This window comes from Enoplosus armatus, chromosome 1 (assembly GCF_043641665.1).
Source record: "Enoplosus armatus isolate fEnoArm2 chromosome 1, fEnoArm2.hap1, whole genome shotgun sequence".
Taxonomy (NCBI): Eukaryota; Metazoa; Chordata; class Actinopteri; order Centrarchiformes; family Enoplosidae; genus Enoplosus; species Enoplosus armatus.
In genome coordinates this window covers 571727-596791 of record NC_092180.1, presented here as the reverse complement: position 1 = coordinate 596791, position 25065 = coordinate 571727, and the positions used below count along the sequence as shown (strand labels likewise).

At 45.2% G+C, this 25065-nt stretch overlaps 1 protein-coding gene across 1 annotated transcript; it reads left to right on the top strand.

The window, feature by feature from the left end:
• The first annotated feature begins 581 nt into the window (after nt 1-581).
• slc9a5 (solute carrier family 9 member A5) lies at nt 582-22182 on the top strand. Its single transcript, XM_070908476.1, has 16 exons — nt 582-942; nt 7614-7916; nt 8517-8680; nt 12119-12197; nt 12292-12469; nt 13743-13963; nt 14559-14761; nt 17279-17368; nt 17855-17925; nt 18424-18550; nt 18914-19005; nt 19245-19371; nt 19571-19720; nt 20562-20631; nt 21111-21239; nt 21590-22182. The coding sequence occupies exons 1-16, from the start codon at nt 582-584 to the stop codon at nt 22180-22182; spliced, it is 2958 nt and encodes a 985-aa protein (XP_070764577.1).
• The last annotated feature ends 2883 nt before the right edge of the window (nt 22183-25065 follow it).

Here is a 25065-nt window from a genome sequence, read left to right as displayed (position 1 = left end):
AGTGTTACTGTGATGTTACTATAGTGTTACTGTAATGTTTATATAGTGTTACTGCAGTGTTACTGTAATGTTACTGTAGAGTTACTGTACTGTTACTGTAATGTTGCTATAGTGTTACTGCAGTGTTAATGTAGTGTTACTGTAATGTTACTGTAGAGTTACTGTACTGTTACTATAGTGTTACTGTGATGTTACTATAGTGTTACTGTAATGTTTATATAGTGTTACTGCAGTGTTACTGTAATGTTACTGTAGAGTTACTGTACTGTTACTATAGTGTTACTGTAATGTTGCTATAGTGTTACTGTAATGTAACTACAGCTCCGTCTCTTTAAAGCGGGACTGGGCGGGTCACATGTCCAGCTCCGGTGTCCCCTCCTCCGTGTGTTACCGGAGCCTCTGTGTGTGTGTATGTGTGTGAGCGTGTGTGTGTGTGTGTGTGTGTGTGTGTGTGTGTGAGTAGGTGTGTGTTGATGTTGTAAACCGGCTGCCGGCCTCCCTCCGCCGCTCCGTGTCCTCTCCGTGTCTCGGTGCGTATATAAAGGTTAGGAGGATGTCAGCCCGCTGAGCTCCGGTGGAAGATGCTGCCGCTCGGTCTTATGCTGCTGCTGACGGCCGCCGCCGCTGCCGCCGCGGACCTGCCCGGGACAGGCGCTCCGCCGCTTGTGGGGCCGGGGCTCGGCTTTTCCCCGCCGGTCCCCGCCTCTCCCTCCGCCCAGCCACTACTCCTCCTCCCGAAGCCCCGGGCGGAATACGGGGCGCCCGGTGTAGCCTTGCCCCGATCCGCGGCGGAGGAACCGTCCGGCCCCGGAGAGGAGGAAGGGGGGGGGCAGCATCATCATCACGGTGGCGGGTACCGGGTGGTCCAGTGGGAGTGGAGCTACGTCCAGACTCCATACATCATCGCCATCTGGCTACTGGTGGCCAGCGTGGCCAAGATCTGTAAGTCCTGTGTGTGTGTGTGTGTGTGGTTCCTACTGGACCAGTACTCAGACTGGATCTATACTGGTCTGATTACTGCAACTTGAGCCAGAGTGGAAGTTTGATCAGACTGTATGAGACAGACTGGAGACAGATGTGCTACTGGTTTGTGAGACTGGTTTGGCCCACTGTACGTAGAACTGAATCATAGTTGCAATGTAAGACACTTTCATCACTGATTAATATGTTGATTATTAGTCTAATATAAAACCAGTCCAAAGCCAGATTCAGTTCATGTGAATCTGGTAGAACCTGCAAACAATCACAGTGGAGATACTGGAACCAGAGGAAGCTTTTAATGGAAAAATGTCTGAAAAGCTTTAATTTCTCATCATAATTTTCATCAACAGATTTTCTGTCTGATTAATAAACTAATAGTTGAAGGGCTAACTAGAACCAGGACCATATGGACCTCCTATAGAACGTATGGTGGATCACAGGTGCAGGAGAGATGAATGAACAATCATGAACAATTTGAAGAAAATATCTGATTGTGATTTTTGGCACCAATATTGCAGCTTAAAATGAATTAAAAGCCTCTGTTGGTGGTTTGAGTGTGAAGATAAGTTTGTTTCAAGAATAACAACACATTCATCTTGTTTCTACATTCATGATAATGAAGCCGAAATAATGCAGTTCCTTGTTTTTACCTTTAAAAGTCAAAACTTAAAAAGTAACTCACGACTGCTGAGTGACACAAGGACACACAGCGTCCCACTTCTGTATTCACTGTTAGAGAGACGTTAGTGATATTAATATCAATATTGAATCATTTCCTGTCAGTAAGAAACAGTTGAGTTCTTGTAAACTCGTGTAGTATAAAGAAAGTACAGTTACTATGTAGTAATGAATTAATGAATGAATTAAATTACATTATCAAACATTATTCATTTAAAGGTCCTGTATGGAGTTTTCAGAAAGTCCTTGTTTTTAATGACACCGGTGGCCGTGAAGTGAACTGCAGTCAGCATCCTGTGGCTGGTGCCCACAGTCTGTAGGCGAGCGAGCCAAAACAGTGAAGTGACACCTGACTGATTTACTGTCATTTATATCATATTTATAATAACGTTAGTATCTGTACTCTTCCTAGATTTTATTTAGACCATTGGCTCCGTGACACAAACTAGCTTACAGTTTGCAAGTTACTTCATCAGCTAACACTGTACACTAGGGTTGGGCGATATTTTAAGTTTTCCAGCTGGCCACAGTCAGCCCAACAACCAGCGATTGCCAATATTCACACAGGTGTGTTTGTGCAGCGAGCCGAATACAACACCGGCAACCCCCATAGATGTGTGCCAGCAGCAAGTCTGCTACGCTCCACAAGCTGTCTTAGCTTTTTTTAGTCAAATAAATAAACTCACAAAACAACTTTCCTTATTAAATAGAAAAATGCAACCGCATACCTTCTGAATTCAAGTTCCTCTCTCCCACCGGACTAAGACTAACTTATTGCCATGTTAACTCATCATAAAACACTCCGTCGTGGTTAGTCTTCCCACCGTTCCAACCATCACCTACTCTGTTGTGGTCTAAATAAATCCCTAACCCACCGAGTTAGAGGTGAAAATATTCAGTCTGTAGCGCGCCACACTGTGTTCCCCTGCTGCCTCTCTGTCACCGCTGGCCTCTCTGGGTTAGCCTGCTGAACGGGAGTCTGTAGCTGAGCAATGGCTCCCAATCAGCCAAATAAAATGACAACCCCCCCCCAAACAACAACCCTACAACGTTAATACACATTTGCTTTGTACCATTACATCAATCATTGTTGGCTAAAATCAACGCCGTTTGTCATAATACATCAGTTTAGTATCATGGATCATGTTAGCTGGTGGAGTAATTTCGCAAGCTAGCCAACTAACAGATCCACTCAGGTAGTGTTTTGCAAACCATAATGTTAGCGAGCAAGCTAATGTTAGCCAGCTAGCTAAAACTTAGCTGCTGCATGGATCTGACGTTCGTGTCGTGAGCTGATGAAGTGATTTGCAAACGGCAAGTGAGCCAAGTTATCAACCAGATTAGCCCTGGCAGTCTGGATGAATTAGCTGATGTTATCCACTCAAGACAGCATTTTGTGACGTTAGCTAGCTAGCAATTTGTCCGGTGAACTTTGTGTTGGGCTCTGTGTTTTGGTGGGTGCCGGTCTTTTGTTGACGGTAGCGGACTGAGCTGGACATGGAGGTGAAGAGACGCAAAACACTCGGGAGCGCGCAGAACGTCCCGAGTCCTTTACATAGAAATCAGTCCTCAGCCTGTTATAGGCACCCGAGGAAGTGACGTTACACTCCGTCCACACATTGGCAATAAAAAGCGATTAATACATGTAAAGTGTTGCATGTTGTTACATATAGGACCTTAAAAGGAACAGTAACTCTCCTCAATCATCATCACTCTCACGTCCTTCTTCACTCAAACCACACAGCACCTCCTCCCTCCTCTTTAAAACACCAACATCAGAGTGACGTCGAGTGTAAATCATGCAGAAGGACCAGCCAAGAGGTTCATTTTTCACCGAATTAATGTTAATTGCAGCTAATTGCAGTCACATCTGTAAAATCATTCTTCTGTTGCCTGTTAAGACATTTTTAATAATCGTGTGATTTAAATATTAAACTGATTAAGTGGTCAGCTGTACAAATCATCCCTCTGCATTGATTGATGTTCATAGAGAAGAGAAGTGGTCAGTCCAGACTGGTGAAGGGTTAGGATGTTAAGTTCATGATTTATAGTAAAAACATGTGAAAACATCAGTCTGCTCCTTTAAAGCTTCTGTGTTTGAAGATGTTTCAGAGCAGAAACAGACCCACAGGTCTAAACCCCCCCCCCCCCTTCCTCCTTTTAAACATTTTATTCCTCTGTCATGGCTCTGTGGACACACACACACACACACACTGTCATGTTTTCTGGGCTGCTGGTGACTCACTGTGCTGCTGGACAATAACATGCTGCTTATTAATGTGGTGATGTTACACACACACACACACACACACACACACACACAGAGGCTCTGTCCATTCAGCTGAATCTGAATCCACCCGTGTCTCATCATGTGAGCGTTAAGCCAATAAAACACGTTGACATGTTCCTTCATCACCATGGACACACACACTGTAGTTTATCTGGACTCAGTCCCACACACACCATCCTGCTGCCACAAACACTAGACTCACTAGAGCACCACATGTGGATTCATCCGCCGCTGAAAATAGTCCCCAACAAATGCACTATTTCATGCTTTTAGTTTGAAAAAAAAACTAACTAAAAAACTACAGCCAGCAGCTGTTGGAGGGAATGACTGAGCCTTTTGAAACATGAAACTATATATTTGTGAGGAGTCTTTAAAGATTGTAAAGAAGGGAAACATCTGTCCTGCTCCACGATGTTCAGCAGCTAGTCTCTGACTGTCCGACAGAGCAGATAGTCTACAGTGGCTCTTTACAGCTTGTTTGATGAGGCTGATTACTTCCTCCCTTTTTTCTTCCTTTCTTCCCCTCGTCCGTCTGTTTCCTTTGTTATATCCTTTTTTCATCCTACCTTTTCCCTTCATTTCTTCTGTCTTTTTTAATCTCTCCCCCTTTTTTCTCTTTGCCCTTTATTCCATCCCTTTTCACATTTCTTCCAACTTTCTATTCTTCCCCTTTTACATTTCTTTACTTTCCTCCTTTTAAGTATCAGTCTGGTGTTATTTTTGATTTTGTCATCAAACTTCATGTTCAGACTCAAACCATCAACCTGTCAGTCCGTCTCTTAGTCCTGTCTCACTTCCTGTCTGTGGCTCTCAGCTCTCAGACCATTGGTTCCTACTGAAGACGTGAATCTTTAAAAACATCCCACAAATATATAGTTTCATGTTTCAAAAGGCTCAGTCATTCCCTCCAACAGCTGCTCACTGTAGTTTTTATCAAACTAACAGCAGGAAATAGTGCATTTGTTGGGGACTATTTTCAGCGGCGGATGAATCCACATGTGGAGCTCTAGTGAGTGTTTGTGGCAGCAGGACGGTGTGTGTGAGACTGAGTCCAGATAAACTACAGTGTGTGTGTTCATGGTGATGAAGGAAACAACAGTGAGGCTCACTGATGAGTTTTAATGATAATAATAATAATAATTATGATAATAAGAAGAAATATCAGGCTGTGATGGACACACAGTCTGAACATGAAGATTTAAACTTTACACTTACAGTTTAACTCTGTCTCTCGGTTCATATCTGAGCTTCATGTTGAGCAGCTGAATGTTCTCAGTGTTTCTGTCCTCGCTGTCCGTCTGGTGTGTGGGAGGTTCAGCTGTGTGTGTTTATATTTACTGTGTGTGTGTGTGTGTGTGTGCGTGTGTGTGTGTGCGTTCAATGTACAGAAAGAAATTAATGTTTCTCTGTTAAAACTTCCAATGTTTCATCAACGGATTTGGTTTGACAATTTGTGATTCCCAGTTCTCAAAGTCGAGGCGTTCATGCAGGAAGTCAAGACAGACGCTCTCATGCTGCGTTCAAGTCTGACTCAGGGAGCAGGAATTCCAAGCTTGTGTGTGTGTGTTCCCACTAGATGATGTCATTTGTACAAACAAAGCCGAGACAACAGATTAGTATATTACAGAATTGATATTAAGATTTGACTCCTTATAGACCTGCAGTCTGGGTTCCTCAGGCAGGAACCTGTTCGTGGTTCTCATGTTGAGGTGTTGGACTAAAGGAACCTGGACTCTGGAACCACCTGCCCGACAAATCTTCTTTTAAATCACTTCTGAAGACACATTTTTATTTAAGCTTCTTCTCAATGACTAAATTAATGAAAATATGTTCTTATTGTCAGCCTGTTTAATATTTAATATATAATTATTTCGTTTGTTTGAATATGTCAGCATGTGTGTATTTATGGCCGTTCACGTGTAAAAGTCAACATTTAAGGTTTTTATTTTTTCATTTTGTGCTTGTTAAGCACTTTGTAATCTCTAGTTTTGACAAGTGCTTTATAGATAAACTTTATTATTATTATTATTGTTGATCAGTCAGACTGGTATCTGAACTGACAGATAGCTCCTTTAGCTTCTCAATTAGCCTCCTGATCTTTAGCAGCTAAGTGAAGCTGAAATACATTCAAACTATTGATCGTTGTACGGGACAGAATTAAAGCTGAATTAGTTAGATGTTTAATTGATTTGTCAGTTGACCAAAAAATCTTCTGTTTCTGTCGTTTTGTAGGTTCTCTGAATATTGTGACCCCCTTTTGGGCTTTGTGATATTGTGATGGGCATTTTTCACAAACATCTTTCACCGAGCGATCAATCGAGGAAATAATCTGCAGATTGATCGATTATGAAGTTCAGATAGAACAAATCATATTGTTATTATTCAAAATAATAATAACAGAGATTACAGAGTCAAATGAGAGACACAGTTCGACATGAGCCCATCAACATAATCAGACCGTGGGTGTGGCTTAATGAGATTTGATTGACAACATGACGTAACAGCCTCACAACTGTCGTTACATTTGGGTTCAAAAATAGCTCAATCCTGATTGGTGCACTGGAATATGTGACATCACGTTTTTACACCAGGGTAGAAAAACACCAAAAGTGTTGATGTTGGATCCCTCGCTCAGACTGAGACGCTGGTTCCAGGTGTAGATCAAGACCCCCGTCATGGAAACAAAAAGAGGTCTGAAGTGTCAATCAGTCATCAGTGACGGAACAAAGAGATTCGTGATACATGTGAGATTCACGTTTTCACGTGTTCACATCAGAGCTTCACGTGTTCACGTGTTCACATCAGAGCTTCATGTGTTCACATCAGAGCTTCACGTGTTCACATCAGAGCTTCATGTGTTCACATCAGAGCTTCACGTGTTCACATCAGAGCTTCACGTGTTCACATCAGAGCTTCATGTGTTCACATCAGAACTTCACGTGTTCACATGTTCACATCAGAGCTTCACGTGTTCACATCAGAGCTTCATGTGTTCACATCAGAGCTTCACGTGTTCACATCAGAGCTTCACGTGTTCACATCAGAGCTTCATGTGTTCACGTGTTCACATCAGGCTCTGATCTCTGTGTGTGTGTGTGTCTGTGTGTGTGTGTGTGTCTGTGTGTGTGTCTGTGTGTGTCTGTCTGTGTGTCTGTGTGTGTGTGTCTGTGTGTGTCTGTGTGTCTGTGTGTGTCTGTCTGTGTGTGTGTGTCTGTGTGTCTGTGTGTGTCTGTCTGTGTGGGTGTCTGTGTGTCTGTGTGTGTGTGTCTGTGTCTGTGTGTGTCTGTGTGTGTGTGTGTCTGTGTGTGTGTGTGTGTCTGTGTGTGTGTCTGTGTGTGTCTGTCTGTGTGTCTGTGTGTGTGTGTCTGTGTGTGTCTGTGTGTCTGTGTGTGTCTGTCTGTGTGTGTGTGTCTGTGTGTCTGTGTGTGTCTGTCTGTGTGGGTGTCTGTGTGTCTGTGTGTGTGTGTCTGTGTCTGTGTGTGTCTGTGTGTGTGTGTGTCTGTGTGTGTGTGTGTCTGTCTGTGTGTCTGTGTGTGTGTCTGTGTGTCTGTGTGTGTCTGTGTGTGTGTGTCTGTGTGTCTGTGTGTGTCTGTCTGTGTGTCTGTGTGTGTGTGTCTGTGTGTGTCTGTGTCTGTGTGTCTGTGTGTGTGTCTGTCTCCTGCAGTGTTCCACTTGTCCCAGCGGTTCACCACTGTGGTCCCAGAGAGCTGCATGCTGATCCTGCTGGGTCTGGTCCTGGGCGGTGTCGTCCTCATAGCTAACAAGAAGCAGCTGTACCAGCTGGAGCCCGCCCTTTTCTTCCTCTTCCTGCTGCCGACCATCGTGGGCGACGCCGGATACTTCATGCCGGCCCGCCTCTTCTTTGACAACCTGGGAGCCATCCTGACGTACGCCGTGGTGGGAACGCTGTGGAACGCCTTCTGCACCGGCTTCTGCCTGTACGCCGCCAAACTGCTGGGGGTCATAGGTCAGTCTGAGGTCACACTGAGACCAGGTGCTGACACCTGAGAGACAGATGACGCCCTCTGGCCACATGTTGGATTTTAAATATGATCTCTTCCTTAAAGCCCCGACAATCATTATTCTTCTATTAACTGATTTTCATGTGAAAAATGTGCTGAAAATATTCTCTATTTTCAGTCTAATTACACAGTTTACAGTGAGTGTGACTCTACCAAGTCTTCATGTTAACATGAGCAAAACATGGAAAAAAATAAAAATAAAAATGAAGTTGTGCAAATTAGCAAAAAGTACACATTTCTAGTCTCACTTACCGATTCAGAGAGAACTTTCTGGAGCGTCTGTGCACATTTAGTTTGAATAAAAGACACGTGAGGAATTCTTCTTGTCAAACTAGTTTCACCGTCCGTCTGACAATAAAGGAAGTAAGAAAATAATCATTATAATCATTTCTTTCATTTGATTCTCTCGGTCACTGAAACACCTTCAAAACTGAAACCTGGAAACTTCCTGATATTGATCTGATATCTGCGGTGATGTCATGCTGTACTTGTGAGACGTTCAGGTAGAAAACATCTGGACTGTGTGTGTGTGTGTGTGTGCGCAGACGAGCGTGTGCAGGCCGACCTGATGGACTTCCTGCTGTTTGGGGCGTTGATCTCAGCCGTCGACCCGGTGGCGGTGCTGGCTGTGTTTGAGGAGGTTCACGTCAACGACACGCTCTTCATCATCGTGTTTGGAGAGTCGCTGGTCAACGACGCCGTCACTGTGGTGAGACACACACTCAGCTCTGTATTTACACCTTTGCCGGGTCCACTCCTGTGGTATTTGTAGCATTACATAACAGTTGGACCTGTTGTAGCAGTAATCATTGCAGTATCAGGGGTAGTATTAGTAGTAGCAGTAGTAGTATTTGTGGTTGATGTCTGAAGTTGTATTAATTCCTCCTCTGATGATTGAGAGTGGTTTATATCTTCAGGGTTTCACTGAATGTGTTTACCAGAAGTCGAACTAAACATGAAGTTTGTCCTGAGGGTGGCGCTAGAGGAATCTGGACTGAGATCAGTTCTGAGATCAGATATCTGTTCCTTTAATGTTTCCCACAGAAACAACAGATGTTTGATGAAGAGCAAAGTCTTCACATTTACTCAGTAACATGTTGAGTTTGAGAAAGCTGAGATTAAACTGTTGTGAGCAGATTAACTCTGCAGGTTTCTAATCCTCAGCAGCACTCAGAATATGAGCTAATCCCACCAACAAATGGAAAAAACCAAAGTGTGGGAAAACTGAAAGTGTGACCTGCAACCTCATAATGACAGAAGAAAAGAGACGAAGGCTGCGGTTTGTTCCAGGCTCGTGGTGCAGACGTTACTGCTGCTCAGTTACAGTTTTACCCTCAAAATGGTGCCACTTTCTATTGTTACATAGAAAACGACTCACAGTGTGTTGAACTCTGAAACAGGAAGTTACTGAGTGTCCAGAAAGAGACAACAAGGAGCTCGGCAGGGGTGAAAAAACAAAGAGCAAATGAACGACAAGAAACTCCTGCTGTGAATTCATTGTTTATATTATTCATGCTCTCACATTGATCATTGGCGCGGTTACGTTTAAAATCCTACATATACACAGTAGAAAAGAACCCTCTCCCCCAGAGCTCCTCTCAGCTTTTATTAGTGAAGTTAAACATCCACATGTAGGAAAAGACAAATATATTTACATACCAGAATATTCATAGTGCCAGAACATGCATACAAGGGAATTGAAGTTCAAAGACATTTTACATAATCAATCAAAGGCTAACTTAAGACAGAGTATTAGAGATGTGATAGTCAAGCCATATTACAAGAAAATAAATCTTTATAACATTTGGAGACAGTCTGTGTCTCGGGGGTGAGTGCTAGGCAGCAGGTGAAGGACCTGAAGCAGACGAAGCAGGTAGACTCGAACAGTTCAGTGATTCAATGAGAAGATACGAGCTTACAGAGTCACAAGGCAATCAAACTCATCAGTCAGAGGACCAGACAGGTGACAGGGTAACAAGGTGACAAGGTGACAGGGTAACAGGGTAACAGGGTGACAAGGTGACGGGGTGACAGGGTAACAAGGTGACAAGGTGACAGGGTAACAGGTTAACAAGGTGACAAGGTGACAGGGTAACAAGGTGACAAGGTGACAGGGTAACAGGGTGACAAGGTGACAGGGTAACAAGGTGACAAGGTGACGGGGTGACAGGGTAACAAGGTGACAAGGTGACAGGGTAACAGGGTAACAAGGTGACAGGGTAACAAGGTGACAAGGTGACAGGGTAACAGGGTAACAAGGTGACAGAGTAACAAGGTGACAAGGTGACAGGGTAACAGGGTAACAGGGTGACATGGTGACAAGGTAACAAGGTGACAAGGTAACAGGGTGACACGGTGGCAAGGTAACAAGGTGACAGGGTAACAAGGTGACAAGGTCACAAGGTGACAGGGTAACAAGGTGACTGGGTGACAAGGTGGCAAGGTGATAGGGTGACAAGGTGACAGGGTAACAAGGTGGCAAGGTGACAGGGTGACAAGGTGACAGGGTGACAAGGTGACAGGGTAACAAGGTGGCAAGGTGACAGGGGGACAAAGTGACAGGGTGATAGGGTGACAAGGTGACAAGGTGACGGCATAACAAGGTGACGGTAACAAGGTGACAAGGTGACAGGGTAACAAGGTGACAAGGTGACAGGGTTACAAGGTGACAGGGTGACACGGTGACAAGGTAACAAGGTGACAAGGTGACAGGGTAACACTTGACAAGGTGACAGGGTAACAAGGTGACAGGGTGACAAGGTGACAGCGTAACAAGGTGACAGGGTAACAAGGTGACAGGGTAACACTTGACAAGGTGACAGGGTGACAAGGTGACAGCGTAACAAGGTGACAGGGTGACAAGGTGACAGGGTGACAAGGTGACAGCGTAACAAGGTGACAGGGTAACAGGGTGACAAGGTGACAGGGTAACAAGGTGACAGGGTGACAAGGTGATAAGGTGATAAGGTGACAGGGTGACAAAGTGACATGGTGACAGCGTAACAAGGTGACAGGGTGACAAAGTGACATGGTGACAGGGTAACAAGGTGACAGGGTGACAAGGTGACAGGGTGACACAGTGACAAGGTGACAAGGTGACAGGGTGACAGGGTAACAAGGTGACAGGGTGACAAGGTGACAGCGTAACAAGGTGACAGGGTAACAAGGTGACAGGGTAACAAGGTGACACGGTGACAAGGTGACAGGGTAACAAGGTGACAAGGTTACAGGGTGACAGGGTAACACTTGACAAGGTGACAGGGTAACAAAGTGACAGGGTAACAAGGTGACAAGGTGACAGGGTGACACGGTGACAAGGTGACAGGGTAAGAAGGTGACAAGGTGACAGGGTAACAAGGTGACAAGGTGACAGGGTAACAAGGTGACTGGGTGAGAAGGTGGCAAGGTGACAGGGTGACAGGGTGACAGGGTGACAGGGGGACAAGGTGACAGGGGGACAGGGTGACAAGGTAACAAGGTGACTGGGTGACATGGTGACAGGGTAACAGGGTGACAGGGTGACAAGGTGACAGGGTAACAAGGTGACAGGGGAACAAAGTGACAGGGTTACAAGGTGACAGGATACCAGAAGCAAAAGCACAATGACAACTCTAGCAGGTGGGCGGGGACAGTTTGGAGACTGGAAACGGAGGGAAAGAGTTTATTGCAGGGCAGGAGGGTGACTGGATGTGGGGGAGGAGAAAGAGTCAGAGGGCATGGAATGGGTTTGATGAATGTGTTTGAGGTGGGGAGGGACAGAGAGGAGACAGTCTGAATATTTTTAGATTTATATCTGAATATTTAACATTTAGAGAGGTTACAGTTTAAAAACGTTGCAGCTCATTAAGGTTCTCTTTTTACATGCTTTTATTGAGTCTTTTTGACGTCTGTCCTTTTTCTTCCATGGAAAGACTTGAAATACAGAAGACACAAAATCATTCACAGTGTTTGAAGAAGGTGACGTCTGTTTTCATTGTCAGCCACCTAGCAACAGGGAAGCTGAGGATAACGTGCACTTGACTTTACAATGTCAAAAATGGAGCGTCACTTCCTCTTGAAGTCATCACTGAACTGTAGAAACACTCCAGCTGTTTAAAGTCACTGTAAACACAGCTCCTCTACTCTAAAGAGCCTCTCTCCTCTCTAGGTTTTATATAAAGTCTACATTTCCTTTGTGGAGGTGGGAGCGGAGAACGTTCAGACAGCAGATTACTTCAAAGGAGTTGGTGAGTAATGACCAAAATCAAATCTAGATCTGACTTTTCTGTTACTCACTTCCCTCTTCCTCTTCCTCTTCCTCCTCCTCCTCCTCCTCTGCAGCCTCCTTCCTCATTGTCAGTATCGGGGGGACTCTGGTGGGTCTGGTGTTTGCCGTCTTACTGGGCTTCATCACTCGTTTCACCAAGAAGGTTCGGATCATCGAGCCGCTCTTTGTCTTCCTGCTGGTCTACCTGGCCTACCTGACCGCCGAGCTCTTCTCCTTGTCCGCCATTCTGTCGTAAGTCTCCCCAACCGGTCCAACCAGAAGACCACTATGACCAGTGAACATGCCTACCGCTGCTGTCAGTGCCACACAGCATGCCAAACTCTCCCTTCTGAGCATGAGGAATTCAATCAGGCTCATATGCAGTAAATGTGGAATGAACTCCAACATATCAGAGAGAAATGCAATGCTGTTTAATAATTGTACAAAAAGGTCATATGTAGATCTGATAGTGAGGCTCAGAGCTGTGGGGGGAAGGTTGTGACCTTTACAGTCATAATAAGATGACGTGAAGGAGTCTCAACATCTGAGTGAGGAAAGCAAAAGGTGAACATATAAAATGAACTGCAGAATAAGAAGTAGTCATACCAGGAAGTGTTTGATACAATACTGCCCAACCATATTAACAAGTCTATCAAGTGAAAGCTAGCTGAGATAGCCACAGCCAGCCTTAGCTAAAGCTAAGCTAAATGTATCCCTAGCTGTTACCTGATTTTTTGCTTTGTATGTATCTGTAACTGATGAACTTTGTAACTTATTTGTTATTCCAAATAATTAAATGACGCAAAAGATAAATCCAGAACTAAAAACAACTGAACTCCTGCTAAACGTCTCAGGACAGGATTCTGTCTCAACACGGCGGCTAGCAGGCTGTGGTCAGGTGGTTTGGTAGGCATCACTGGGTGTCTGCTGCAGTTTTTCTAGGTGGTTGCTAGAGTATTATTAGGGTGTTCCTATGTGGCCTATAAGAGTGGGTGCTAATGTAAACAGGTGTGTTGTTGATAAGTTAAAAAGCAATGGGTTGTTGATTGCTATGTGGTTGCTGAGGTGCACAGGTTGGTTGATTGGTTTTTGCTATTCGGGGCAGTTACCTTGGTCTTTCTATGTGGTTTGTGAGGTATTTGAAGTCATTACTGGGGTGTTGCTAGTTGGTTGCCATGGTGTACAGAATGGTTGGTAGGGTATTTGGAGTCGTTGATAAACTGTTGCTTGTTGGTTGCTAAGTCGTGCAGTCTAGTAGTTGCTAACATGTTGCTTTTCAGCGTCTCATTCACCCATTCTCTCACACATTCACACACTGATGGCGACGAGCAAGCTGCCACGCTGATGGGGCTCACACCCCCAACTTGCTCTACCCTGCTCTACCTCCTGTGCGACAGTGCACCACCATGCTGCCAAAATAAGTGGAAGTGGTAAAAAAGCAAATACAACAAGGACAGGGAGGAAGACAACAAATAAACAAACAATGGCTAGTTATGTCTTGCCCTGCCCCTCTCTCTCTCCTCAGTATGACCTTCTGTGGTATCGGTGCCAATAAATACGTGGAGGCCAACATTTCCCAGAAGTCTCGGACCACAGTGAAGTATACGATGAAGACTCTGGCCAGCATTGCTGAGACCATCATCTTCATCTTCCTGGGGATCTCGGCTGTGGACAAGTCCAAGTGGGCCTGGGACACCGGCCTGGTGTCCTGTACGCTCGTCTTCATCTTTGTCTTCAGAGCTGCGGGTCGGTCACTTTGCCCGTCTCTTCATTTCTGTTCTCTTTACTTCAGACACAAAGCAGTTTCGCATGTTTCCATGGAAACACAACAATAAATGTCCCATTTATCATCGAATCAGAAGAGAGAATACAAGAGGATGAAAACATCCTAGAAAAAACAGACAGGAAGAATAACCAAAAGTTATCTTCCAATAACTCACTGATCATGTACGATCTGACTGGGAGGTCATTCCTCATCACTTTCCTTTGTGTACGCTGATACATCACCATGATGAACACAGGGGGAACAAAGCAGCTTCAGACTGTCACATTTTAGCTTCACAGCTGCTGATCACTGATCTTTACTGTGTATATGAGACTCCCTGTTAACCTTTTAACCTCCTTCAGCGCCGACTCTCTGACTGCTGACAATTGATTTAAAATGTAGAGCAGTGGCCGTTTGCACAAAGCTTCCTAAGAAAAATAAAGTATTTTAACGTAACCAAGTATGTTTCATAGGAAACCTGCCGAAATATCCTTTAGCTGTATCATTTAAGTGCATTTTGAGGTTCTGAGAAATTCAGAGTCAGTTTTCTGACCTTACGTAACCTCTGTGCTCCAGGTGTGATTGGTCAGACCTGGGTTCTGAACCGCTTCCGTCTCGTCCCATTGGACAAGATTGACCAGGTGGTGATGTCGTACGGCGGCCTGCGGGGGGCGGTGGCATTCGCTCTGGTGGTGCTGCTGGACGGTGAGCAGGTTAAAGCCAAGGATTACTTTGTTGCCACGACGATCGTGGTCGTCTTCTTCACTGTCATGTTTCAGGTAGGAACAACAACGCTTGTTTTTTTATTGTTTCTTTGAATGAAAACATCATAGGGGTCAGGTGACCTGGACAGGAACTGAGACACCTGACAAAACACCTGTGAGGTGGCTTCATACAATATGAAAGAACCTTAAAGCACTAAACACAGTCAGTCTCTGTGCTGGACAGATGGACTCAGAGAACCAGGGTTACATATGTATGGCGACCCTTAGATGTCAAGTTTGGGGAGGAGGGGTATCAAGCTCAGATTTCTGTCAACATGGATGAGACGTCCAAGAGATGTTCCAAATTAAGGGGAGCTTGAACATGCGCAGTTTAGCGTGTTAAACATGTTGGACAATCAGGGGTCATCAGTGTTACAAGGATTCATTATCTGAGAACATGAATGTCTCATGGACAGACATATGGATAGCAACCACAAGGATGTCATGCTCTCTGCTACCTTTGACCTCTTGATTATGATGGATGTGTGTGTGTGTGTGTGAGCAGCAGTAGATAATCATCATTAATGAAGGACTAAGTTTACATGTCTCTCATGTTTTCCTCAACGGTTATCTTCAGATTGATTCTGAACCGCAAAGTTCATCACAGCCTCAACACTAAATGATTTATCTGTTCTGAGTCTCAGCAGCAGTGCAGCTGAACATGCAGGGTTTGTCCTGAGGGTGGCGCTAGAAGGAAGATAATTTAATCTAAAGGGTTCACCCTCTGGAGAGCAGGAATACTTCAGGACAATCTGATCAGTCGTTGGTGAAGTTTACGGCTCAGTCTTCTGCTACCTGGAAGAACAGGTTCCAGCAGGTTCAGGTTCAGGTTCAGCTTTTGTTACTTCAAATGTAAGTCGCTGTGCCAGTTGTCATGTGTTGCTTGATGTGTTGCCATCATACATGTCATACATGTCATATATATCATACATGTCGTACATGTCATATATATCATACATGACATACATGTCATACATATCATATATATCACTACATATATACGCTATAAACATCCTTTACATCATATGTATTTAGTTGAAATCAGTTGAAACATGTTCTTCTTCTCTGACTCTCTCAAACCATCCTGTGGGAACTGAAGTCAGAGACAGGAACAACTCCATGAATTAGAGTCTATTTAGATCTAAAAGTGTAAATACACACTAAATCTAAAGAGTGTTCTCTGTGGCTCCTTCCTTTCATTTCCTCTCTGGGTTTCAGTGTTTCTACTTTCCCATCATGAATCACAGACACCACAACAGATGGTGGTGATTCCTATAAGTGTCTTCTGATTATCTTAGAAATAACACAGCGAGACGTTTTCCTGCAGATTTCATAGTGGACCACAACCAATGCAACATCTGGGCCTTCTCTCTCCGAGTACGACAAACTCTGCGACATGTTCATGTTCCAACAGGAGCACAGAGAGCTCTTCAACGTGTTGAAGTGAAAGAGGAGTGATGTTGTTGTGTTGCGAGGTGGAAGCTCTCAATCGCTTCTTCTTTCTCTCTGTAATAACTAGACTACAAACATGGCTGACAGTGGTCAGCTCTGCAGGGGGTCAGTGAGGTGTGTGTTTGTTTGTGTGTGTGTGTGTGTGTGTGTGTGTGTGTGTGTGTGTGTGTGTGCGCGCAGCTGATTCACTTTTTATTGACTTTAAGTGAATCAGACGACTTTGATTCAAAAGACATCGTCTCACCAGCTCACCTGTCTCACCAGCTCACCTGCTCACCTGTCTCACCTGTCTCACCTGCCTAACCAGCTCACCTGCCTCACCTGTCTCACCTGTCTTACCTGTCTCACCTGTCTCACCTGCCTCACCTGTGTCACCTGCCTCACCTGTCTCACCTGCCTCACCTGCCTCACCTGCTCACCTGTCTCACCTGTCTCACCTGCCTCACCTGTGTCACCTGCCTCACCTGCTCACCTGTCTCACCTGTCTCACCTGCCTCACCTGTCTTACCTGTCTCACCTGCCTCACCTGTGTCACCTGTGTCACCTGTGTCACCTGCCTCACCTGTCTCACCTGCCTCACCTGCTCACCTGTCTCACCTGTCTCACCTGCCTCACCTGTCTCACCTGTCTCGCCTGTCTCACCTGCCTCACCTGCTCACCTGTCTCACCTGCCTCACCTGTCTCACCTGTGTCACCTGCCTCACCTGTCTCACCTGCCTCACCTACAGTATGTCCACACACACACACACACACTCACACACTCACACACACACACTCACACACAGCTGCTCAGCTTCATTCGAAGGATTAAGAGAAATATATGATTTATTTTAATGCAGAACTCCTCAGTTGTCTCTGTGTGTTTGAATTTGTATCTTTGGTTTTGGTTTAGTGTTTTGGTTTGTGTATATTTGTGTGTGTGTGTGTGTGTGTGTGTGTGTGTGTGTGTGTGTGCAGTCTGTTCATGACAGAATGAACCAAACTGAACCTCAGTCCTCTGATGTGTTGGTGTCTGCAGCAGGAGAGTAAAAGCTGCTGCCGGCAGTTCAGTCTGATCTTCAAACTGTGTCTCCTTGTCAGGGTCTGACCATCAAGCCTCTGGTGAACTGGCTCAAAGTCCCTCGGTCCACCAGCAGGAAGCCCACCATCAACGAGGAGATCCACGAGAGGGTGAGTTTCTGTCTTCCTCTTCTTCATCTCGTCATGCAGCTCCAACATCCGAGTGCACGGTACAGACAGCAGTCACCTTGCTAAAAGGCACGTCGCTACTTAGGAAATGAACCCACATCTGTCTCTGAGACTCTGAGACACATCTGTCTCCACCACAGTACAACAGAGCAGAGTGGAGTTTAGTTTGCGCTGCTCACAGCTTTAAAACTTCAACAGCAACGTGTCTCCCAGAAACAACGTCCATCTTACTGACGATAATCCACTTTATTTTAATTCCACTTTGTAAATCTCAGGATCCACTTACTCTGTTTCTCTGCGTTTTAACCACATCTTTGGGTCTTCTTCTGCTGATTTTATTTTTGTCATTTTTTGTTGTTGACAATGAAGATCAAAGACGGCAAAACGCCAAAAAGCAGAACAAACTTACCCGCTCAGCTGGTAGAAAGTAGTTTAATGATAACTGTGTGTGTGTGTGTGTGTTTTCAGGCCTTTGACCACATCCTGACAGCAGTGGAGGACATTGCAGGACTGCAGGGGTACCACCACTGGAGAGACAAGTGCGTCCACCATACTGACATCACACTAATGTCACAGCAACGCCATGTTTACACCAAAATAATATCACAACACCATTTTAATATCATGATGACATCAGTCACATGGCGGAGTAACAACACATATAACTGATACTGTTATTATTGTAATACCAGACAGTGAACAGTAGGGGGAGACTTCAGACCAGTAATATTTATGTTTACAATTTAATAACAAGGGCACCGAATATGTTCTGATTGTTCGCCTTCATTTATTATTCTGATTTTTATCTCTGAAATTCCTTTTGAGTGGAAATCGTCAGAAAAATACAACAGAAGACGTGACAGACATTCAGTTTGGACAAAACGTCAGCCAGAACACGGAACATGTGACAAGAGACAAAATCTGCCTGTCTGTCTGTCTCTCTCTCTCTGTCTGTCTCTCTCTGCCTGTCTCTTTCTCTCTCTGCCTGTCTGTTGTCTGTCTCTCTCTGCCTGTCTGTCTCTCTGCCTGTCTGTCAGGTGGGAGCAGTTTGATAAGAACTACCTGAGTAAGCTGCTGCTGAGGAAGTCTGTGTACAGGAAGAGTGAACTGTGGGAGGCTTATCAGAAGATCAACATCAGGGACGCCATCAGTGTCATCGACCAGGTGGGGGGGGGGAGGGGGCGTGCGGGTGCGGGGGGGTTGAGCAGGTTTACAGGACGTCTGATGAAACTGTGAAAAACGCTTGGTCATGTTTTCATCAGGTCGTCTGATCAGCTGTTCTCAAACCAAGAATCTGGATGGAGTGAAACTTCATCAAGTTTAGGTTCACTGAAGACTCAGCGTCACTGAAATGAGATGTACACTAAAGGTCCTGGAATGTCCTGGAAAATGTGGGAACTCGAGTTGGGAGGGAATCAGTGGAACAGCTGTTTATTGATAAACTCATTTATTAACAGGCCACAGGGCTTCTGGGAAATGTGGTTGACCTGTGTATATGTGTGTGTGTGTGTGTGTGTGTGTGTCCAGGGTGGGAACGTCCTGACCTCAGCCAGACTGTCTCTGCCCTCGATGGCCAGCAGAGCCTCCTTCCCTGAAGTCACCAACGTCACCAACTACCTGTGAGTCACATGACTGCACGTGTGTGTACACAGTACATCACTTTTACAACACGAGTTGGCCTAAAGGAGTTTACAGGTCAGATCCTGCCCTCCAGAGGATGAACCCTTCAGCTTTGAATGACACCACCTTCAGGACAAATGTTATATGATCAGCTGCACCTACAGAAGCTATGTAGGTGTATGTAGGACCATTATCATTATTAGCATCATGCTAAATGTGTGTTGTTGGCGTGTTCCAGGCGTGAGAACGGCAGCGGTGTGTGTCTGGACCTCCAGGTGATCGATAACGTCCCTGGAGCTAAAGTGGAGGAGGACACTGAGTCACACCACGTCCTCGCAGAGAACCTGTACAAACCCAGGAGACGGGTAACACGCACGCACACACGCACACTCACTCACTCACAAACACACACACACACACACGCACACACACACACACACACGCACACTCACTCACTCACAAACACACACACACACACACACACACACACACACACACACACGCACACTCACTCACTCACTCACTCACTCACTCACTGTGTGTGTGTGCGCTTTGTGTGTCCAGTATCAGTCCCACTACAGCCGTCACTTCATGCCTCTCGGGGAGAAGGAGCGTCAGGACCGGGAGGTGTTCCAGAGGAACATGAAGAGCCGCATGGAGACGTTCAAATCCACCCGACACAAACGGCACAAGAAGGAGAGAAGCCTCAAGAAGGCAGGACACATTTACAACATATTAGTTACTCACTATTTGTTTGATGATTCCTCCATTTCTTCTTATATTTCTATATATCTATTATATATGGAAATATTTTCCTTTCAAATCACTGTTGGAGATGCTTCATTATCATTATCGCTCAGTTTCAGAACATAGGCAGTGACTTGGGAGGATGTCTGGGGGTTTAGAAACTATATGAATGATTTTACATTCATCTGCCGGTGACTGTCTTTGTAAGTGAAGCTATATGACAGCTGATGATACGCGGTCTCATTAAAGCCCTGCTGTGTTAACCACAGTGATCCCTTCACAGCCAGGGAGGACAGCAACATGTGACATGTGAGCATTATCTCCATATAAAGTGTGACTCCACCTTTTAAGTTCAAATAGATACTAAATATTCTGAACAGCTGAAAGAGACATTAATACCCAATGAATATTACAAAGTACTTTAGTGTTACTCTTCTATGAAGAACAGAGGTGTTTATGTCCTTATTCTGTATCTTTAGTTACACAGCCCAGTTCAGCCAGTTGGCTCCTGGTTTTACTGGGAGGCTGAGCGAACATGAATCAGGGTGGAGATGGAGGAGAGCCTGCAGGTCAGAGAGTCCTCCCTGATGAAACAAAGGTCAAAGGTTAAAGCAGAGTGGTCTCTGTGTCCTGATGTGTCCTCACACACACACACACACACACACACACACTCCTGTGTCCATCTGTGAAACACGTCTAACTCTAATTAACTGTAGTTCTGCAGTTAAGGGTGTAGTTCGACGTGCTGCCTGCCGGCCAGCTGCTTCCTGTTGCGACTGACGTGTTTATTCTGTCCTTCTTTCAACAGCGGCGAGGATCCGACTCCAAGGAGGACGGCGGCGACAAGCCCAGACGCAACGTCAGCTGGCAGGACAAAAGTAACGTAGACGAGATGAAGCAGCTCAGTGTTTGTTATAAGGTCACATTTATGACTGAAGGGAAAGATAAAAGTAAAAAACCTCAACAGCTTTTTACATTTCTATTTGTTTCTGTTCAGATATTTCTCTTCAAATCGAATGCAAACAAGAAGTTCCAGTATCACACGTGACAATTTGCCTTGAAAAACGATTTGATTATTATTTATTATTTGAGAATTTACAGAAGTTTAGTGGTTTGGTAAATGCATATGGTACATATGGTAAAATTTCAGAGGTTGCTGCAAGAAAGACTGAAGCTGCTGCTGCCAGCCTGTAGACGGGGGGTGGGGTTGTTATTTCCCTCCACATGAAAGATATAAAATCATGAACAAGTGTTAAAAATACATGAATGCTAAAGACAACTCAAAAACTGTGTGTGTGTGTGTGTGTGTGTGTGTGTGTGTGTGTGTGTGTGTGTGTGTGTGTGTGTGTGTGTTCAGATCCGGTGGTTGTTCCTGTGGAATCGGAGGAGGAGAAAGGTGAACATTCAGACCCTGAGAAGGAGGAAGACGTCGGGATCACCTTTGTAGCTCGCAAGGCAGAGACGCCAAAACAACGACCCAAATCAGGTAAGAAAACACACACACACACACACACACACACACACACACACACACACACACCCTCGTGGATGGCTGCACACGTGCATTTGTTGACCAGCTGAGGGATCTGGATCTGGTGGGCTGACTTGGTTTATAATGAAAAATTGTCGACAACTTTGCCGGCTGACATCACTGACTAGTCCAGCAGAAGGCCAGCTCGCCGTCAGTCTGCAGCTTTTTATTTCACAAAGCTCTCGCCAACGAGTGTAACTCTGCTGTCCCCAAGAGGCTGAAAACATCAGTTAGTGCAGGCTGAAGAGACACTCTTGTGTCCTGTGTTAGTGTGACTGGTTTTTCTGTTGTGTCTCCTCCATCAGTTCCTGCAGCTCTGGACGGGTGTCAGAGTCCATCAGCTGGCCCTCCCTCACCCCCCAGTGGAGACAGCCATTTGCCTTGGAAGGGCAGTGTGGGCTCGCCTCCCCCCTGTGTGTCTGTGGAGGCCACAAAGATCATCCCTGTGGACCTCCAGCAGGCCTGGAACCAGAGCATCTCCTCCCTGGAGAGCATCTCTTCCCCGCCCGTCCCCGCAGAGCCCGTCCACCCCCGGGTGAGCGCCCTCTCCAGACTGGGAGGACCCCGCCCAGCCTCCTACACCCCGCCTGGCAGCACGGTGGGCAGCACCTCCTCCATCGGAGCTCAGGTGTCGCAGGGCTCCTTCCGCTTCCCAGAGAAGAAGAAGGAGGAGGAAGAGGAGGAGGAGGAGGAGGAGGGGGGATCCTTGCAGGAGATGCAGCCGCTTATGTCATCTCTGAGGCCCCCCGGCTCCCTGCCGCCACCGCCCCCGCCGCCGCCCGGCTCCGCCCCCGGCTCAGGGAGGAGGAGGAACCCCTGCGTCTATCTGAGGAGCCTGGTGACGGCGCCCCCTCCTGGCAGTGGCGAGCCGCACAGCCGAGGCCCCACACAGCTGTAACAACAGATCCCAGATCTGTAAAAGATCCACGGCCTGCAGAGAGGAGCAAGAACTTCACTACAACACACACACACACACACACACAGACACACATCAGGCGGCATGCTGCCTGTCACACACCGTCCAGTAGGAAAGCAGCTCTCCACGTCTGATCCGATCATCGGAGCCTCCCTGAGATATCTCAACAGCATCAGTCCACTCTGGAGGGCTCCTCATTACATAAAATGTGCGTCCATGTGACCAGACCGCAGAGGTCAGAGGTCACCCTCTAGTCTAATAACTGCCGCTCTTAGCTGCACATCACCAGCCACTACATGTCTACATATCAGCAGCTGCTTTTGGTTCTCAAAGTCTGATGCAGATTTTAGATTAAAGGTACAGACAGCTGATGGGAAAATATCTTTTTAACCTTATTTTATCATTTTTATGTCGAAAAGATTCAGAATTTCTTCTGTATCATCGCAGTCGGATTTCAGCTGTTTTTATATAAAAAGAACAGCGAGAACACAGAGAAACTGTGTTATCCTCATTTTAGTCTTTTTAAACATCAGTGCTGCTTCCTGGTGATCACCTGACACACAAAAAAACACTGAACTGTCACATGACTGCTTCTGTTAGCCTGGCCAACAGCTCATGTAGACAAACTTAAAGTTTCAGTCTGCTGTTCTACATTTTCCTTCTTGTCATCAAACTTCATGTTCAGACTCAAACCATCAAACCATCAGTCCGTCTCTCAGTCCTGTCTCACTTCCTGTCTGTGGCTCTCAGCTCTCAGCCCATTGGTTCCTACTGAAGATGTGAATCTTTAAAAACATCCCACAAATATATAGTTTCATGTTTCAAAAGGCTCAGTCATTTCCTCCAACAGCTGCTCGCTGTATCAAACTAATAGCAGGAAATAGTGCATTTGTTGGGGACTATTTTCAGCGGCGGATGAATCCACATGTGGAGCTCTAGTGAGTGTTTGGGGCAGCAGGACGGTGTGTGTGGGACTCCAGATAAACTACAGTGTGTGTGTTCATGGTGATGAAGGAAGATGTCACCCAGTGACACCGTGAGGCTCACTGATGAGTTTTAATGCTAATAATAATAATAATAATAAGATATATCAGGCTGTGATAGACACACAACACTCATCAGTAGAAACATCCACTGCTGCTTTGAGTCTGAACGTGAGGTTTAATGATGAGAAGAAGAACATAGAGGATCAGCAGAGTTTGTTGTTATGTTCAACAGATCCAGAGATCCCAGAACGTCCTCTTAGCTCACTGGTGATTTTTATATATCAATATAACGTATATATTATATATCAAGTCACAGTTTGGGGCGCTATTAGGCTCTACGACAAAATTATTCAACCATTCATGGACAGAATGAACTTAACACTGCGTCTCTTCTGTAGATCTTGATAGGAAAAAACATTCTGACTCACTGTCGCCATGTAAACTGAGCTGATCGAAGCTTTTTAAGGCTTTATTTCATCCACACGTCTGACATGTATATTTATTCTGTCAAAGCTGCTCATTTACAATCTAAAAATGTATTTTGTAAAGCTGCAAATATATAAAATCTACAGAGTAGTTTATTTTGAACAACCAAAGTGTGTAAAAAAAGAGCATAATGAACGTTGAACAGTGTGTATCTGTCTATAACTGCCTTACTCTGTTGTGTAGCTGTGTGTTGACGCGGTCCAGTGATTGTGTGTGTGTAGGTGAAGTCCAATCATCAGACCATCCACAGGTTTATTATTCCACCAGCAGGTTGTGTTCACACTGAAAGTGAAGATGCTTCTTTAGTTTTCAGTCTGTTGTCTGTTGTTTTGCCAAAGAATATGTTCGCCTTAATGTCACACGTTGAGCTTCAGTTACTTCAGTCTGATTAAAGTTTACCTCCAGCATCTATCTCTACGCAATGTTCATATCATGACACCAACATCTGCTGCAACATCACACATTTCAGGTGCCATTAAATGCACCTCTAATGCTGCGTTCAAGCCACATGGGATGGAAGTTATCAACAGGAAAGATTTCCATGTTTACAACTTGAGATTGTTTCCATCATCAGAGATCAACATGGCAGCTGTCAGTTTCAGCCTGCTTCTGCTGTTTGCTCATTGCTGGAGGTTTTAGCTGTCTTACTGGCTAATTCTCCGATTTGCTGTTGCTGTGATACCAAAACTGACTCATATTGGCGTCAATAAACAGAAAGAGACACACAAACATCGGCTGCAAGTATTTCAAAAGTAATCCTACCTTGCTAACAATTAAATAGATTACTAAACACTCTAATTGATGCTAATGAGGAGAGTAACTTGAACACTGAATGTTAACTTTGGGTTCAATTTGCACAAGTACTCTATGTTGCATCCATATTTGTTTGATTCTTCAGGCACTTCCTTATTATTCAACGCCATGTCAGATCTATCAGAGCTTCCCAGTCTTAACTGCAACTTGGATGGAAAATGATATGAAGAAGCCTGAACAAATGAAGTGGCATTAGCAAATCATCTGTTTAATAAATGAGTTAAACAGGAGAATATTGGTGTTGCTCTGTAAACACACTGGCTGGAGCTGTTTCACTCAAGGTGTTTCTGTTTGCTCGGCTGCTGCTGGCTCTAAGCTCCTGTTGAGTAGTACTTGAGTATTGACTTTATGATGCAGGAACTGATCAGCTGGTGGGTTAGCAGCAGGCTGTTCATGGTGTGTGTTGTCTTTCTTGTGACTGTAGTAACAGAAACAGCAATATGTTGCTGCATGTAGAGAGGCCTTTACACTGAGCTGACCCCAGACCAGTTGTGAAGTGGGGTTAACAGTCCTGTTGATCATCACTGCAGCATTTCATCCAGCTGTCAGCGTCACTCTTGATTACTTTAACACAGACAGG

Excerpts from the sequence above, each read along its gene's own strand:
- slc9a5 (XM_070908476.1), top strand. The coding sequence starts at position 582 with ATGCTGCCGCTCGGTCTTATGCTGCTGCTGACGGCCGCCGCCGCTGCC. Across the intron at positions 13,964-14,558 it reads CTTTGTCTTCAGAGCTGCGG|GTGTGATTGGTCAGACCTGG; the intron begins GTCGGTCACTTT and ends TCTGTGCTCCAG. Across the intron at positions 19,006-19,244 it reads ACCAACGTCACCAACTACCT|GCGTGAGAACGGCAGCGGTG; the intron begins GTGAGTCACATG and ends GGCGTGTTCCAG.